Source organism: Myotis brandtii, unplaced genomic scaffold (genome assembly GCF_000412655.1).
Source record: "Myotis brandtii unplaced genomic scaffold, ASM41265v1 scaffold297, whole genome shotgun sequence".
In the NCBI taxonomy this organism is placed as follows: domain Eukaryota; kingdom Metazoa; phylum Chordata; class Mammalia; order Chiroptera; family Vespertilionidae; genus Myotis; species Myotis brandtii.
The window spans coordinates 1298144-1314887 of NW_005361351.1; the positions used below are offsets into that span (position 1 = coordinate 1298144).

The following is a 16744-nucleotide window of genomic DNA, read 5'->3' on the forward strand; positions in this document are numbered from 1 at the left end:
TATATATTTCTTTACCAGAGGACATGCTTAGAGAGAGGAAAGGCGAGAGAGAGAGAAACAATGGTCAGTTGCCTTCTGTACATGTGCCCTGACCAGGAATTGAACCAGGAAACTTTTGGTGCACAGGACAAGGCTCAACGAACTGAGCCACTCCAGCCAGTTTCTCCTAAAGACTCTTTTTTGTTGTTGTTAATTTCTAAAGATTTTTTTTTTGGTTGTTGTTAATCCTCACCTGAAGATATTTTTCTATTGATTTTTAGAGAGAGTAGAAGGGAGGGGGAGAGACATAGAGAGAGAAACATCATTGGTTGCTTCCCACATGCACCCCAACCAGGGCCAGGATGGAGACCAGGGCCAGGAGGAAACCTGCAACCAAGTACATACACTTGAATGGAGTCGAACCCAGGGACCCTTCAGTCCGTGGACTGATGTTCTATTCACTGAGCAAAATAGGCTAGGGCTGAAAGACTCTTAAAAAAATAATCCCACACTCCTTCTCTTTCAACCATTGCAGCTGTGGGGCACCTTTTTCCGTCCAGAATTGGTCCAAACTGGTCTGGAAGTGTCACTGAAGAAACTTCAGCTGAGCTATGTGGATCTTTTTCTTATTCATTTCCCAGTAGCTTTGAAGGTGAGCAAAAGTTATTTTACTTTGGTTATCAATATAAACATTGTAGCTGAATGCAAGAGAGGAAATAGTTTGTAAAATGAGAAGAAACATACATAATACTTTAAGATTCCCTATTTTTTTGGCTGCAACTATCTCCATCTCAGTTCATTATTTCAGCTCCAGAGAGACAACCCCTATGCTCCTGAATCTGAACCCAATGCCCACCTGTGTCTGGGAATGTCCTGATCTGGAGGTCAGTTGAAGTCCAGGAAATCCAAAGAGGATGAGACTCAGCCCTTGAGAGGCTGACAGGTCGCTCTCTCATCTGACCACCTCCGAGTGGAAAGTGAGAGCACAGGAGCAAGGAGCTTGCTGAGTCATGCTCCATGCCAGGCTCTCTCTAGAACAGGGGTGGGCAACCTTTTTGTGAGTGCATGCCCAAACCAGCAAAATCTCTGATTCAAAATTCTTCTGCGTGCCAACCCTAATTTTTTGAGAACATGTTATGCCTACTTGATATCTCTTAAGGTATCAAGTAGATATCAAGTAGATAAAGAACCTTGAAGAAATAATAAAATTCATGCGAGCGACAAAACACAGTATATGATGATGAAAAATACATTTATTTTTTAATGTATACATGTTATGTAAAATTATTTATTTATCTAAGATGCAGCTATACTGAATTTATCTGAAAAATAAAAAAGTCAATATTAAGAAAAAAATTGTAAATGGAAGATTATAAGAGAGGGTTTCGCGTGCCAGCAAAAGTTACTGGCGTGCCATGTTTGGCACTCATGCCAGGAGTTGCCCACCCCTGCTCAAGAATGATGTCCTGGGGGTCTCAAACTGTCCTTGACACAAACGATATTTATTAAACCTTTAACGGCTAAAAACAATTCTAGGTGTACTTCCTTTCCCTTTATCCTACCTTAAAATTCCTTTCAAAAATAAGGATAGATTATTCCATTAGTCTCAACAGCTTGGGTAAAGTCAGACATGGCTTTATACACCTTCTCCTTCTTGCCTGTATTCCAGCCTGGGGAGGAGATTTTACCAAAGGACACAGATGGGAAACCCATTTTTGATGCCGTGGATCTCTGTACCACCTGGGAGGTGAGTATAGCTGCCTCGGTGGTGAGAGAGGACAGATGAGAATTCAGGAAAGGTAGATCTAGTCCAGTTCTGCCACCTGAGTAGACTCAAGCAAGTTCCTGAAAACCTTCTGCCTCAATTTTCTCAATTCATCCACTTAATAATTCAATTAATACTTATTGAGTGCCTATGACATACTTAGTACTTAGTGCTTCTAAATACTCAGGCAACATCAGTGAATAACACCAAGGTCTCTGGCCCCATGGGAACTGAGAGTGCAGGGGTTGGAACACAGATAGGCAATTAAACACAGAATGGGTAGGGTAGGGCTTTGAGAAGATGAACTTTGATCAAAGACTTGCAGGAAGTGAGAAAATTGATTATATGGATATCTGAACAAAGAGTGATACGGGCCAAAAGAAGACCAAGGCAGAATTTTTAAGATGGGAGAGAACCCACCATGTTCCAGAAACAGCAAGAGGACATGTGTGACTAGAACAGAGGGAGTTTGAAGGGCAATAATAGGAAATGGGGTCAGAGAGAAAAGAGGGGGCCACCCTCTTTTTCCCCGTGCTCAGCTGCTCCACTTCCTGCTCTCCTGGGGCTGGTTTTGCCATCATTCAATCAAATTTTACCTGGTGTTCAGCTAAAGATCATCTGGCTCCTTTAGCTCTGTCTCGCCCACTTGCATTACCCACTTGCATTCTTTTCTTACTCTTATGTTCTTACCCATTTTTTTTCTATTATTTTTTATTCTCCTCCTTTGGCCAATTGCTGTTTTGTTGATTGACAATTGAACCTTTCAAGACTTTCTCTCCTGCTCTGGCTCATAATCTCTCCCTTCCCCACCCCCTACTCTCATTGTGCTCCCATTAGGCTTCTCTATCCAGTTACACACATGACCTCTAACAATCCCTTCCTCCCCAGGCCCTAGAGAAGTGTAAGGAGGCAGGATTGGCCAAGTCCATTGGTGTGTCCAACTTTAACTGCAAGCAGCTGGAGATGATCCTGAACAAACCAGGACTCAAATACAAGCCTGTATGCAACCAGGTGAGCCCCATCAATGCACTACTGACTTCCTCTCCCACTTCAGCTTACTTTTTTCTCATGTCCACAAGTTTCCAAGGGCACTCCCTCTAGTGCAGTGGTCCTCAACCTTGGCTGCACATTAGAATCACCTGGGAATCTTTTTAAAATCCTGGTATCTGGGCCTCATCCTCCGGAAATTCTGTTTCTTTGTTATTAATGTTGTCCACAACATTAATAACAAAGAAACAGAATTTCCGGAGGATGAGGCCCAGAAATCAGGATTTTAAAAAGATTACCAGGTGATTCTAATGTGCAGCCAAGGTTGAGGACCACTGCTCTAGTGTATTGTAACTTCGGACATCAGCTGCTTCAAGAGAACAGAATGTATTTCAAGTTGTTGAAGACAGTTGCCAAGGCCATGTCACTTTATTAAAAATAAGACAAAACATGTAAGGGTCAGATTGGAGTATAATCTACTAGGTGTTATGGGATTGGTCCTAAAAATTTAGAACCAACACACTACTGAGTTTTCTTATCTCATAAAAGGTCAACAAAGTTGGAACACTTATGTATAAAAGAAAGTGGGTGATTCATCTTTAAGTCTGACAACTCTTGAGTTTTGTGCATGAGAACCATTGAGCCCCTTGATAGTACAAAATCACTCACAAACAATGTGAATGTACTTAGTTGGTGAAAAATTAAGGGAGAAGCTGGATATTTCCTGAGCTCTAATGGAGGATAGTGTTTGGCCAACTTGAGGCTGATTGGTTGGAGGGCGTTTACATGAAGAAGACCCAAGAACACCACCATGGCCTCCAGCCTGAGAGTCAGGGAGATCTGTTCATCTTATCATCTGAACTCGTCTTCCACAAGTGTTACTGGGAAATCCCTGGTTGGGCTCAGGCTGCCTATTGCTGGGTCCAATAACGAAGACAGGGTTGAATCATATAAGGCATTTATTGAGAAGGCTAGCCAACCAAGAAGACAGGGCACTTACAAGCATCAAATCCTGCCTTCCAGCAAGGTGCAGGGGACAGGATTATAAAGGGGAAGGGTCTGGGGTGAGGAATGTAGCTACGTGCAGGCCTGGGGGTCACAGACGTCAGCTATTGTAATTAGTCATCAGGTGATGAGATGATGTTGATGAGATGATGGTTTGACTCCTGGTGTGTTGGCCTGACCATGCTTATCGGTTCTGCTTGCTGGATTCACAGCTGAATCAGCTCCCCAATCGCTTCACACAGGCCTTGAAAAGGAAACTTTAAGAAAAACTTAACCTCCTATTCACATAAGTATATGTGTTCTAAGATTTAAAATAGCATGATTACTTTTCAGATTAATTCAGGTGCTCTATCTATTAGATTTAGGTCTCCCCTATCCCAAGCACTGAGATCAATATTGTGATGCTATCTCTGGGTAGGTAGTCAGAGTTGAGACTTGGGAAGCTCCAGTGGCACAGCTGTGTGACAAGCATGTGTTTGTCCGTGTAGCTTGTATTCCTAAGTATTTTTGACACCATGCAATACAGCACTGTATGTTCCTTGTAAACTTGGTGTTGGTGGTTCTATAATCCATTGCTTCTGTTTGGTGTTCTACAGGTAGAATGTCACCTGTACTTCAACCAGAGCAAACTGCTGGACTTCTGCAAGTCCAAGGACATTGTCCTCACTGCATATGGTGTCCTGGGCTCTGACCCCGAAAAGGAGTGGTAAAAAAGTTATTCTCTAAAAAGTTATTCTCATCATAGATGCCATTCCTCTTGGAGTCCTCTCTCAAATGTCTGGGGGAAATTAGTAACTCATCTTTGTCAACCCTTTCCCTAGCCTACATTGTGAAGACTATATGAAACATCTATATATATAAAGAGTCAGGGTCCGTAATGTCCACAACGACCGAAGGCTCAACCGAACACCGGAAGTCACCACCAGCCAGGACAACCCAGCACTGACTGAAGCCAGTGCCAGCACAGTGACCAAGCATTGACTGCTGAGGGGGGCTGTGGATCAGGCCTGGAGAGAGGCCTGCAGAGAGAGAGACAGGCTCTGATCCGCAGCCTCTGTGGCAGCTGTTGATCAGCCTTTGCCTCTCTCTTTCTCTCTGGGTTTCACCAGCAGCCGAGCCTCTGTTTCTCCCCCAGCCTCCATGGGGGGAGGGGGGACTGCTGATCAGCTCTGCCTCTTTGATCAGACCTAGAGATAGGCCCAGAGACACTGACAGGCATAGAAACCAACCAATCAGAACCAAATCTGGGTGAAGTGCCAGGAGCCAATGGCTGCCTAGGAGGCGGAGCTTTTGATGCTGACTGGCATAGAAACTGACTAATCAGAACCTAATCTGGATGAACTGCAAAAACAGAACCTAAGGTGGGGAGTGAGGAGGAGTTTTAAGGGCAACAGCTACTTGGTATAAGGTGTAAGAAAGCAGTTCAATTTTTTTAATGACCAGTTTGACAGTATAGTGCATATGGCTAGCTATCAGTTCAGATATAGGGTTTATGTGTTTTTGTTTGCCAAGAGCATCTCCTCCTGCTGAAGTAGGTTTTTCCACCCCATTTAAGCAAAACTATCCTATATAAACTATCTATACTAATAAAAGGGTAATATGCTAGTTAGACTGGGTCAACCGGCCATCTTCTGGATGTCTGACTTCCTTCCAGACAAAGCCATGGTGGTGGAGGCTGAGGCAGAGGCAGGGGTGATCAGGCCAGCAGGGGAGGGCAGTTGGGGGTGAGATTAGGCTGGCAAGGGAAGGCAGTTAGGGGTAATCAGGCAGACAGGCAGAGGCAGTTACGGGCGATCAGGCAGGCAGGCAGAGAGATTAGGGGCAATTAGGCAGGCAGGCAGGGGAGCGTTTAGGAGCCAGCGGTCCCAGATTGCTAGAGGGATGTCCCACAGGGATTGGGCCTAAACCGACATTTGGACATCCCCCAAGGGGTCCCCGATTGGAAAGGGTGCAGGCTGGGCTGAAGGAACCTCCCCCTCCATGCACAAATTTCACGCACTGGGCCACTAGTTTTATATAATAAAAGCCTAATATGCTAAGTGTCGGGTTGTCCAATTGGCCATTCAACCAATCAAAGTGTAATATGCTAATGATATGCTAAGGCCACTCAACTACTCACTATGACATGCACTGACCACCAGCGGGCAGACACCCCCACCGGTAGGTTAGCTTGCTGCTGGGGTCCAGCCAATTGGGACTGGGTGAGAGGGCCAGACATGCCCTGCAGCCCTCTTGCTCTCCCTCCCCAGCTGGCCAACCTCCTGTGTTTCTCCCCGGCCCGGATCGTGTACCACTGGTATCCCTCGGCCTGGCCTGCACCCTCTCACAATCTGGCTGAGGGACCACCCCCCTCCAGAGCGCACAAATTTTGTGCATCGGTCTCTAGTTATTAAATAATAACATTATGAGTAAGATGTTCATAAATTCCAGGGTTGGCTATGAAGAGTGAAAAAAAAAAGCCCAAGCCATAATTCGGGCACTTAATAGTTGAGTCATGTGATATAAGCGACCTCTTCTGCGAGTTTTAGTTTATTTCTTCAAAAGCAGTATAAATTATGCACCTTTTAGTGCTGGATGACAGAACTGAGAGAATTAATTGAAAGTATGTTTTTGAAATAGCAAATTCTTATACAATAGGTAGTTATTTTTTATGATGGTGGTTACTGGGTTTTAGTTTGGGTAACCATTTTGTCTTTTTGACTTATTCAAACTTTTATTAAATTTCTCAGAAATGTTTTTTAAAATATACCTGGTTTCCCTTTCTGTCTTACTTTCTCTTGTTCTTCTTTGGATTTACCAAAAGAAGCAAAACTGGACCTTGAAGTAGCCAGAGGGTAATGAGGAAGATTCTAGAGGACTAGACTCCCCCCAGCCCAAATGAGAAGCCCACCCCCCACCCCTGTGAAATGGATATGCAGCCTCAGACTCAGAGCACTCTGCCTCCTTCCCAGGGTTACCAAGAACTACCCAGTTATCCTGGAGGATCCAGTGCTCAATGTCATTGCTGAAAAGCACCAGCGAACCGCAGCTCAGGTGGCCCTGCGTTACCAGCTGCAGCGGGGCTTGGTGGTCCTGGCCAAAAGCTTCACTGAGAAGAGAATCCGAGAGAACTTCCAGGTACAGGGTAGGGTTGAGGGCATCAGGGACTGACAGTATAGCATTTCCCTAGTATGGTTATTGGTGAGGCTATCAACGTGTACTAGGTCAAATTTGTCTCCTTGTACTCTGTGCATAGAAGAGGTGTATTTAATCATTCTGTCCTCCACCTGCTGCAGGATGAGGGGGTGCATGAGGGTTGGAAAGAATACTAAACAGGGTCAGGTTTAGTCTCAATCCTGATTTCTAATCCAAATGCATAGCCCCAGGGCAAATCATCCCTTAATTTCTTCAGCTATAAAATGAAGGAGTTAAATGAGATGAGGTTTGGGCTCAAATATTTCCAGGATTCCTTTGCTACATCAGCACAGCCACCCCAGAGAAGTCTTTGAGGGTGGTCTGAATTGCCAATCTCAACTATCAGAGCAGAAAATTCTCATGACTTTTGCCAGAGAATGACCCCCAGGTTAATGACAATTGTCTCATAAAACCTACATAAATGCCTACTTCATTTGTGTCTGTGTCTGGGGAGATGGAAGGTGGGGAGCAATTGCCTCAAGGAAATTTAATAGTTCTTCTCACATTTCTACTAGGTTTTTGATTTCCAGTTGACACCAGAGGATATGAAAACTCTAGATGGCCTCAACAGGAACCTTCGCTATTTTAAAGACACTTAGTAAGTAGCTTGTTCCATTGCAGACACTGGGGAGCATGACAGGGAAGGAACTCCACTTATTCCCATCCACAAAGGGCAAGGTCTTCTCTGCCCTCCTCCTTTAGGAAACTTGTTGGAAATCCTTTTTCTTGAAGCCTTCAGACCACCTTTTCACTGTTACCCTTGTGTTCCCTCTGTCCTAATGCTACTTAAATTCTAGGGTCAATTTATTAATATCCTTTGCATAGTGCCTCAACTCTTGCCTTCTCTCCCCGTCTTACTCATGGATCTAAACAAAACCTGGTTAAGTCCCATCTCTATTCACATCATCAGTTTTTCCCTCCTCACAAGATTATTCCTTAAGGCATTCAAATGTGTGCTCATCTTTAAAAAAATAAGTCCTCAGTGGAGCCTACCTCACTTCCCAGGTACCCCAGCTCCACCCACTTCTCCTTTTATAGAAAAGCTTCTAGGAACAGGCTATACTTGTGCCTCCAGGGTCTCTCTTCTCCATCTCTTTCGAATCCACACAAATCAGGCATTTGTTCTCTACTTTGCCAACACTACTATCAAGTTAACCACAACCTCGTTTTTGCTGACACCAGAGTGGGCCACTCTGTCCTCCAAGAAACACTTGCTTTCTTTGGCTGCTGACCTTTGCCCTTCCCTCTCTCACCATCTCATCTCATGGTCTCAAGTCCTTTGCAGGTTTCTCCTCCTCAACTTGACCTCTTAACTTTGGAGTGACCTAAAGCTCAATCCCAGACCTCTTCTTTTTTCTATCTATACCCACATCCCTGGTGATTTCATCTAGTCCCATTCTTTCAACACCATCTAAATAGAGACTCCCCCCCACCCCCCAAATTACTTCTAGCCCAGACCTAGACCCTGAAACAAGAGTTACAGATCCATTTACTCAACTCCACTTGGATGTTTAATAAGCATCTTAAATTTATCACCAGTGATGGTATTTGCAGGGCTACCCCTTTCCCCCCTTACCCACTACTGGCTTCTCCCTGGCTTCTCTACTTCATCCTCAGAGCCAAGGGGTTACACAGTAGACCTGGTAAAGCACTCCCCCTTGTGGTACCTGCTGGCCTGCCATGTCACTCAGAACAAAAGCCAAATTCCTTACACAACCTGCAAGAGCCAACAGGGGGCTCCCTCCCTACATCTCTGGCCCCAGGACCTACTGCTCTCCCCTCTGACTCCAACACAGCTCCAGTGACACGTTAGCTGCTTGTCACATATGCCAAGTTTGTCTCCAGGCCTTTGCACTGGCTCTTTTCTCTGCTAGAATGCTCCTCCTCCAGGTGGCTGGATGTTCAGTCCTCCCCCTTGTGAAGTCCTAACTCAGATGTCACCTCTGTAATACCTTTTCTGTCACTTTATCTAAAAATGCACCCTTGTCCAGCACTTTCTTTCCCTCTATCCTGATTTATTTTTCTCTTGGCACCTATCCCTAATTAACATGTCATATAGTTCACTAACCTATTTTCCGTTGTTTTTTGTTGAGGACAGAATGCTAGGTCCTTGGGCATGTTTTTATTGTATTTTAAAAATATTTTTATTATTTTCAGAGAGGAAGGGAGAGAGAGATGGAAACATCAATGATGAAGGAGAATCATTGATCGGCTGCCTCCTGCAAGTCCCACACTGGGCACAACCTAGGCTGAACTGTTACCTTCTGGTTCATAGATCGAAACTCAACAACTGAGCCATGCTGGCTGTGCAAATCCTAGGGCAGGTTTTTAAATAAGCTACTCTTTCCCTGAATAATCAATAAATATTGGTTGAGTGAATAGGTAGAAGGGTAAGAGGAAGAGAGAATAGAGGAGCAGGTGGTACACCTTAACAATAATCAATAATTATTCAGTGATTTACCATTTTCTTTCTTTATTTTTAATTGATTTTTAGAGAGAGAGAGAGGAAGGGAGAGGGAGAGAGAAAAAAACATTGATCAGCTGCCTCCTGCATGCTCTCTTCTATGGATCAAATCCTTGGCTCAGAATTGAACCAGCAGCCTTTTGGTACACAGGAAAACACCCAACCATCGGAGCCATACCAGCTAGGGATGATTTAACATTTTCTATCTCAAAAATTATATGTATGTAGAGCTTGCTAATTGGAAGCTCTCTATTGAAGTGACTTATTTTATAATCATTGTATCCATCTTCAGGTCAAGTATATACTTTTCTGAGTGGAAGAAATTGAACAACAGTCATATTTTTATCACATTCCTCATCATCAACTTGAAATGTTTGTTAACTTCATATATTTAACCAGATTAACATTGTTTTAAAGGAAGGCATAATTCATTTCTGCCCTTTTAGGAGATTAAAATTGCAACACAAAGAGTTTTATCTCCTTAATTTGTAGAATAATATACCTGCAAAAATAGAATATAATAACTTATTTTTGTGTAGGTGCTCAAGAGCAAGTAAGTATATTTGTATTTTATAATGTATGTATTACATTAGTACATGGTTATTATAATACTAGTTGGGTTTGCACTTTCCGGTAAAGAAAATTATTAATTATTAATTTTCATACTTAAGCCAGTTTAACAGAAACCTCTCTATTCAGCCCAGAAACAGTGACTTGACTAAGGCTCTCCTTTTACCTTTTAGTTTTGCTGATCACCCAGATTATCCATTTAATGATGAATATTGACAACAGTGTCAGAGGGTGCTCCAGATTTTGGTTGATGATTGGAGAACATCAAGGATGAGAAGATGTCTGATTTATTTTGTGCCCCTCAGCCTGACCAGTCACAATATGGCTTGAGTCCCTGGACCAGGAAATAAAAGTCTCTAAACTTGTTCTTTTCCCCCCCTGGAATAAATAATGATACAGTTTGAACAACCTAACCTACCACTGCTTTGGCTATTTTGTTTGTTTGTTTTGTTTTGTGTTTCCCTGTGTCACTGAGGTTGAAATGCTGACATCCCAGGAAGTAACCATAGTGGATATGAACTCTCAAAAAAACAAAAACAAAAACAAAACAAAAAACCCACACACACACAGAAAACTAACCATTTACTATACTTTTAAGTGTTCAAAGTCCACTTTTTTACCTGTCTGTAGTTCTTGTTTTATTTTCTCTTTTGTTGTATGAATTTGCCACACCATACAACTTTATAAGACATTTTAAGGAGATCTTAAACTTAACACAAATCCATGAAAGGTCCAGATTTGAATTAAAAATTACTCACAATACCAAGAAGAAGGGAGATACCAAATTAAATGAAAGATAAGCAACAGATTCATGCACCAAGATGACTTAGATATTAGAATAATCTGACAAAGGTTTCAAAGCAGCCACCATACAACTGTTTCATCAAGCAACTACAAATAAAGTTGGGACAAATGAAAAAAGAAAAAAAATTTCAACAAAGAAACTTTGTGCTGAGGGAAACCAGATACAATGAGGCAGGGACACCAGCAGAATGGTACACACATTTGAAAATGTGCAAGATATTTTCCTTATGACTGAAATTCTTTACAAGAACACTGACTATTTAAAAGAAAAATAGGACAAGAAGAGATAAACCAAAGAACTTATATACTTACTAGAAGCCCGTTGCACGAAGATTCGTGCAATAGGCCTTCCTTCCCCTGGCTGCTGGCACCGGTTTTCCTCCGGCTCCCGGGACCCAGGCCTTTGGTCCAGTCACAGCAGAGAAGCCAAGCCTTGAGGCTAGGCTTCTCCCCTCCGGCCACAGCAAGGCTTGGCTTCTCCTCTGCAGCCACAACGAGGCTTGGCTTCTCTGCTCCGGCTGCAGGAAAGAAGCCAAGCCTCTTTGGTCTTCAGTCTTCAGTCTTCAGTCTTCAGTTTTCAGTCTTCAGTCTTCAGTCTTCAGTCTTCAGTTTTCAGTCTTCAGTCTTCAGTCTTCAGTCTTCAGTTTTCAGTCTTCAGTCTTCAGTCTTCAGTCTGGCCGGAGCCTTCAGTCTTTGCTCCGTGCCTGTGTATGCAAATTAACTGCCATCTTTGTTGGGTTAATTTGCATAGTCGCTCTGATTGGCTGGTGGGCGTAGTGGAGTGACACCAATTTGCATGTTTCTCTTTTATTAGTGTAGATATGTACAGGTCATGGACACTGGCAATAGGGTAGTGAAAACTTGGGAGGGTAGGGAGGGTCTGGGAGGAGGGGGGTAAAAGGGGAATGGGAGAAATCTGTAATACTATCAACAATAAAAACATATTAAAAAATTAAAATAAAGGAAAAATGATAACATTGTATTGTGTATTACATCATGGAGGAATCAGTATAACAAAGCACAGGGCAGGAGTAATGAATGTGCACTGCTACCTGGTGCTTCCATTATGGTCTCATTTCACTTCAGAGAAGAAGGTGTAGATTAAGGTGCAGGTGAGCTCCAGGGCCACCTCTTAAATGTCTGCTGGGTAGGTGGCCTAGGCCCTCATTAAGTAGACCCGGGTCTCATAACATGGTTGAGGAAAAGGCCCTCACTACTTACTTTCTGTCTTTTTCCTGCTTTCTCCACAATCTCCTGTTTCACTTTATTTACCCACTAGAGGCCCGATGCATGAAGATTCATGCAAGAATAGGCCTTCCTTCCCCTGGCTGCCGGCACCGCCTTCGCTTCAGCTGGAGGCGCCTTTCCACCTTCACTCCAGCCCGGAGCTGCCTTCCACCTTCGCATGTTGCCCAGAGGCCCAGAGTAGCCTGGGCGGGGTGGAACGCCTGTGTCATCACCATAGTGATGACGCAAGCATCCCGGCCCGGCTGCCGCCATCTTTGTCACGTCAATTTGCATATTCACTCCTTATTGGCTATGGGTGCCACTGTCTTCATTGCAAAGTGATGGTCAATTTGCATATTCTGTCTTTATTAGATAGGCTTGTCTATAAGGCCTGTCCACAACTGGCCACATCTCCCCTTTGCTGAGGCTGTTTTCTTTCCTGCTGTGTGTGCCTCTCATTTTCCACGTATCTTTGGGTTTTCCATTCCAATGAAAGGAGAAAATGCCCAATGGGACAGGTATCGATTGAGATGAGCCACCCCCACCCCACCCCAATTCCAGTCATCAGGAACACAAAACAGCCAGCTGACACAAGTAGGCTCCTTGAAGGGGACAAGTGTCTGTATTTTCTCGCAGAGCCTGTGTCTGCTGGCCCTTGGGTGGGAAAGAACTCCCACAGAAGTCATGTTATCCAGAGAAGAGCAGGTCCCAGGGGAGGAGGGCTTGTGAGCCAAGCTGCACAGAGCTTTTCAAGTACCATGTGTAGGAAACTGATGGAGAATGTGACTGCATAAACTCTGTGAAACTTCCTAAGCTTTATACTGTATTTTTTTTGTGTATAAGACGCCATTATTTTTTCTAAAATCATCAGACTGAAAATTGAGGGGCGTCTTATACACAGAACTAAGCCAAGGAGGGAGCCATGTAGGTACGTAGCTGCCCATACCTTGTCAAACAGGCTTCCTCCAGTCACCAGCCTTATTGTTACTGACGTCAGCTGATACCATAATTGGAGGTGGAGGTGGAGAGTGCACAGATGCAACAGAGAATGCAGCATTCTGAGCCCATAAAGCTATCAAAAAATAAAAATAAATACCAGTAAGCAATTGTCTTACTCTGCAAAATTCAAACTGAATGTAATCAGCTATGCAAAAGAACATGGAAATAGAGCTGCAGAGAGACAATTGGTACCTCCTTCCACTGAGTGTATGTTCAGACAGTGGAGAAAACAGGAAGAACAACTCCTTAAGATGCTAAAAAAGAAGGCCTTAAGAGGAAAACCAGCAAAATGGGCAAACTTGGAGCAGAGGCTTAAGACTTGGGTTATGGAGCAGCGCCAGAGTGGCTTATTTGTGTCAACCAAGCTTATTCAATGTAAGGCAAGAATGTTTGCAAGCAAAATGAACATTGTTGATCTTACAGGAAAGGCAAAATGGTGCTTCAATTTCATGAGGAGAGAAGGGTTGGCCATGAGAACATGAACAAAGTTAGTTCAGAAAATGCCACCAGTTTATGAGGATGATCTCACATATATATTAATAGGTGGTAACTGAAGACAGCAGTGATACAGTGGAAATTAGAGAAACTGATATGTCTGGAACTAATAGTGATGAAGAAAAGAGCAGTGATGCAGCAGAGGCTGAATAAAGTGACATGCTGCATAATATCATAGTACTGGTATGTAAACATTTACCTTCAGTAATTACTAAACAAAAGGTGTTCTAAGTTTAAAATATCGATTTATTAATTTTGGGTTGGAAAAGTGGGGGGCATCTTATACATGGGGGTGTCTTATACACGGAAAAATACAGTAATTCCATTATTTTTGCTATCTGTTGTTTCTTTCCTTACAATGACTCACAAAGTGTTTAAAAATAAAAACAAAAACAAAAAAAATCTTAAAAATCTAACAGGCATTGCAAAGGCACCTTCTTGAGCTTGAAAGTTAGTTGGTCTCTGACGCCACCTGGTGGCAAATATACCCAACAGCTCTGATGCTGGCTGGGATCCCCTAGAGGCCCGATGCATGAAGATTCATGCAAGAATAGGCCTTCCTTCCCCTGGCTGCCGGCACCGCCTTCGCTTCAGCTGGAGGCGCCTTTCCACCTTCACTCCAGCCCGGAGCTGCCTTCCACCTTCGCATGTTGCCCAGAGGCCCAGAGTAGCCTGGGCGGGGTGGAACGCCTGTGTCATCACCATAGTGATGACGCAAGCATCCCGGCCCGGCTGCCGCCATCTTTGTCACGTCAATTTGCATATTCACTCCTTATTGGCTATGGGTGCCACTGTCTTCATTGCAAAGTGATGGTCAATTTGCATATTCTGTCTTTATTAGATAGGCTTGTCTATAAGGCCTGTCCACAACTGGCCACATCTCCCCTTTGCTGAGGCTGTTTTCTTTCCTGCTGTGTGTGCCTCTCATTTTCCACGTATCTTTGGGTTTTCCATTCCAATGAAAGGAGAAAATGCCCAATGGGACAGGTATCGATTGAGATGAGCCACCCCCACCCCACCCCAATTCCAGTCATCAGGAACACAAAACAGCCAGCTGACACAAGTAGGCTCCTTGAAGGGGACAAGTGTCTGTATTTTCTCGCAGAGCCTGTGTCTGCTGGCCCTTGGGTGGGAAAGAACTCCCACAGAAGTCATGTTATCCAGAGAAGAGCAGGTCCCAGGGGAGGAGGGCTTGTGAGCCAAGCTGCACAGAGCTTTTCAAGTACCATGTGTAGGAAACTGATGGAGAATGTGACTGCATAAACTCTGTGAAACTTCCTAAGCTTTATACTGTATTTTTTTTGTGTATAAGACGCCATTATTTTTTCTAAAATCATCAGACTGAAAATTGAGGGGCGTCTTATACACAGAACTAAGCCAAGGAGGGAGCCATGTAGGTACGTAGCTGCCCATACCTTGTCAAACAGGCTTCCTCCAGTCACCAGCCTTATTGTTACTGACGTCAGCTGATACCATAATTGGAGGTGGAGGTGGAGAGTGCACAGATGCAACAGAGAATGCAGCATTCTGAGCCCATAAAGCTATCAAAAAATAAAAATAAATACCAGTAAGCAATTGTCTTACTCTGCAAAATTCAAACTGAATGTAATCAGCTATGCAAAAGAACATGGAAATAGAGCTGCAGAGAGACAATTGGTACCTCCTTCCACTGAGTGTGTGTTCAGACAGTGGAGAAAACAGGAAGAACAACTCCTTAAGATGCTAAAAAAGAAGGCCTTAAGAGGAAAACCAGCAAAATGGGCAAACTTGGAGCAGAGGCTTAAGACTTGGGTTATGGAGCAGCGCCAGAGTGGCTTATTTGTGTCAACCAAGCTTATTCAATGTAAGGCAAGAATGTTTGCAAGCAAAATGAACATTGTTGATCTTACAGGAAAGGCAAAATGGTGCTTCAATTTCATGAGGAGAGAAGGGTTGGCCATGAGAACATGAACAAAGTTAGTTCAGAAAATGCCACCAGTTTATGAGGATGATCTCACATATATATTAATAGGTGGTAACTGAAGACAGCAGTGATACAGTGGAAATTAGAGAAACTGATATGTCTGGAACTAATAGTGATGAAGAAAAGAGCAGTGATGCAGCAGAGGCTGAATAAAGTGACATGCTGCATAATATCATAGTACTGGTATGTAAACATTTACCTTCAGTAATTACTAAACAAAAGGTGTTCTAAGTTTAAAATATCGATTTATTAATTTTGGGTTGGAAAAGTGGGGGGCATCTTATACATGGGGGTGTCTTATACACGGAAAAATACAGTAATTCCATTATTTTTGCTATCTGTTGTTTCTTTCCTTACAATGACTCACAAAGTGTTTAAAAATAAAAACAAAAACAAAAAAAATCTTAAAAATCTAACAGGCATTGCAAAGGCACCTTCTTGAGCTTGAAAGTTAGTTGGTCTCTGACGCCACCTGGTGGCAAATATACCCAACAGCTCTGATGCTGGCTGGGAAATAAATTGTAAATGCAAAGACAGGTGATGCATGCATTATTCAGGATTCCATATTTGAGTGTTTGCTTACAGGCCAAAATTTATTTGTAATACTGAAATCAACATTCTCGGGGCTTCCCTGATCATTTTCAGACATGCATAGTGCAACAAGAATTGGGGCCCCCTGAGCTGATTCCCACTGGGCTGCAAGGAGGCACTACTGTGCCTCTTCAGCTCTCACTGTGTCCCTTACAGGATCTGTTTAGTGCCAGGTGCTCCTCATTTGTATGATTCTTGTTGGTGATTTTACTATTTTAAGTGTTCCTAGCAGAAAAGCTATTTAAAAGTTTGTAAAACTGTTTCTATAAAAGATAAAGTGATTATAAAAATGGTAGCTATTATTACAACATGGTAACTTGTGTATGTCATCAGCATCCAAGCTTAAAGTATAAAGATGTAAATTTTCTCTCCAGCCTGCAGGGTCTTTGAAAGGTGTCAATTATTTATGGCAATGAGACAGTGTAACATGTGGAGATCATTTAGACGATACTATGATGAGTTAAAATTATGTAGTTTAAAACATACAAAATTAAAGGCTCCATGATGTTTATTGATGTCGCTTATCAAACTATCAAGTGAACAGTTGCATGAACTGTATGTCCAGTATGTGTTTGTCTTTTTAAAAAGAAAATTACAAATTACATGTTTGTTGTGACTGGTTTTGTGAGATGTGTTTATGCACATTTATTACATATTTTACAAAACTGATCTATCTCTGTATGTCATAGACATGAACAAAGATTAAAAGGATTCACTACAG

General features: G+C 42.9%; 1 protein-coding gene across 5 annotated transcripts in view; it reads left to right on the plus strand.

The window, feature by feature from the left end:
• Positions 1 to 10357, plus strand: part of LOC102255491 (aldo-keto reductase family 1 member C3) — a 26089-nt gene extending 15732 nt beyond the window's left edge. For all 5 annotated transcript variants that reach the window (XM_005869517.2, XM_005869514.2, XM_005869515.2 and 2 more), the window contains exons 4-10: positions 515 to 631; positions 1649 to 1726; positions 2633 to 2755; positions 4333 to 4442; positions 6688 to 6853; positions 7426 to 7508; positions 10118 to 10357. In XM_005869517.2, the coding sequence (XP_005869579.1) occupies positions 515 to 631; positions 1649 to 1726; positions 2633 to 2755; positions 4333 to 4442; positions 6688 to 6853; positions 7426 to 7508; positions 10118 to 10160 (720 nt within the window). In that variant the 3' untranslated portion in view covers positions 10161 to 10357. The remainder of the gene's footprint in view (positions 1 to 514; positions 632 to 1648; positions 1727 to 2632; positions 2756 to 4332; positions 4443 to 6687; positions 6854 to 7425; positions 7509 to 10117) is intronic.
• Positions 10358 to 16744: the final 6387 nt, after the last annotated feature.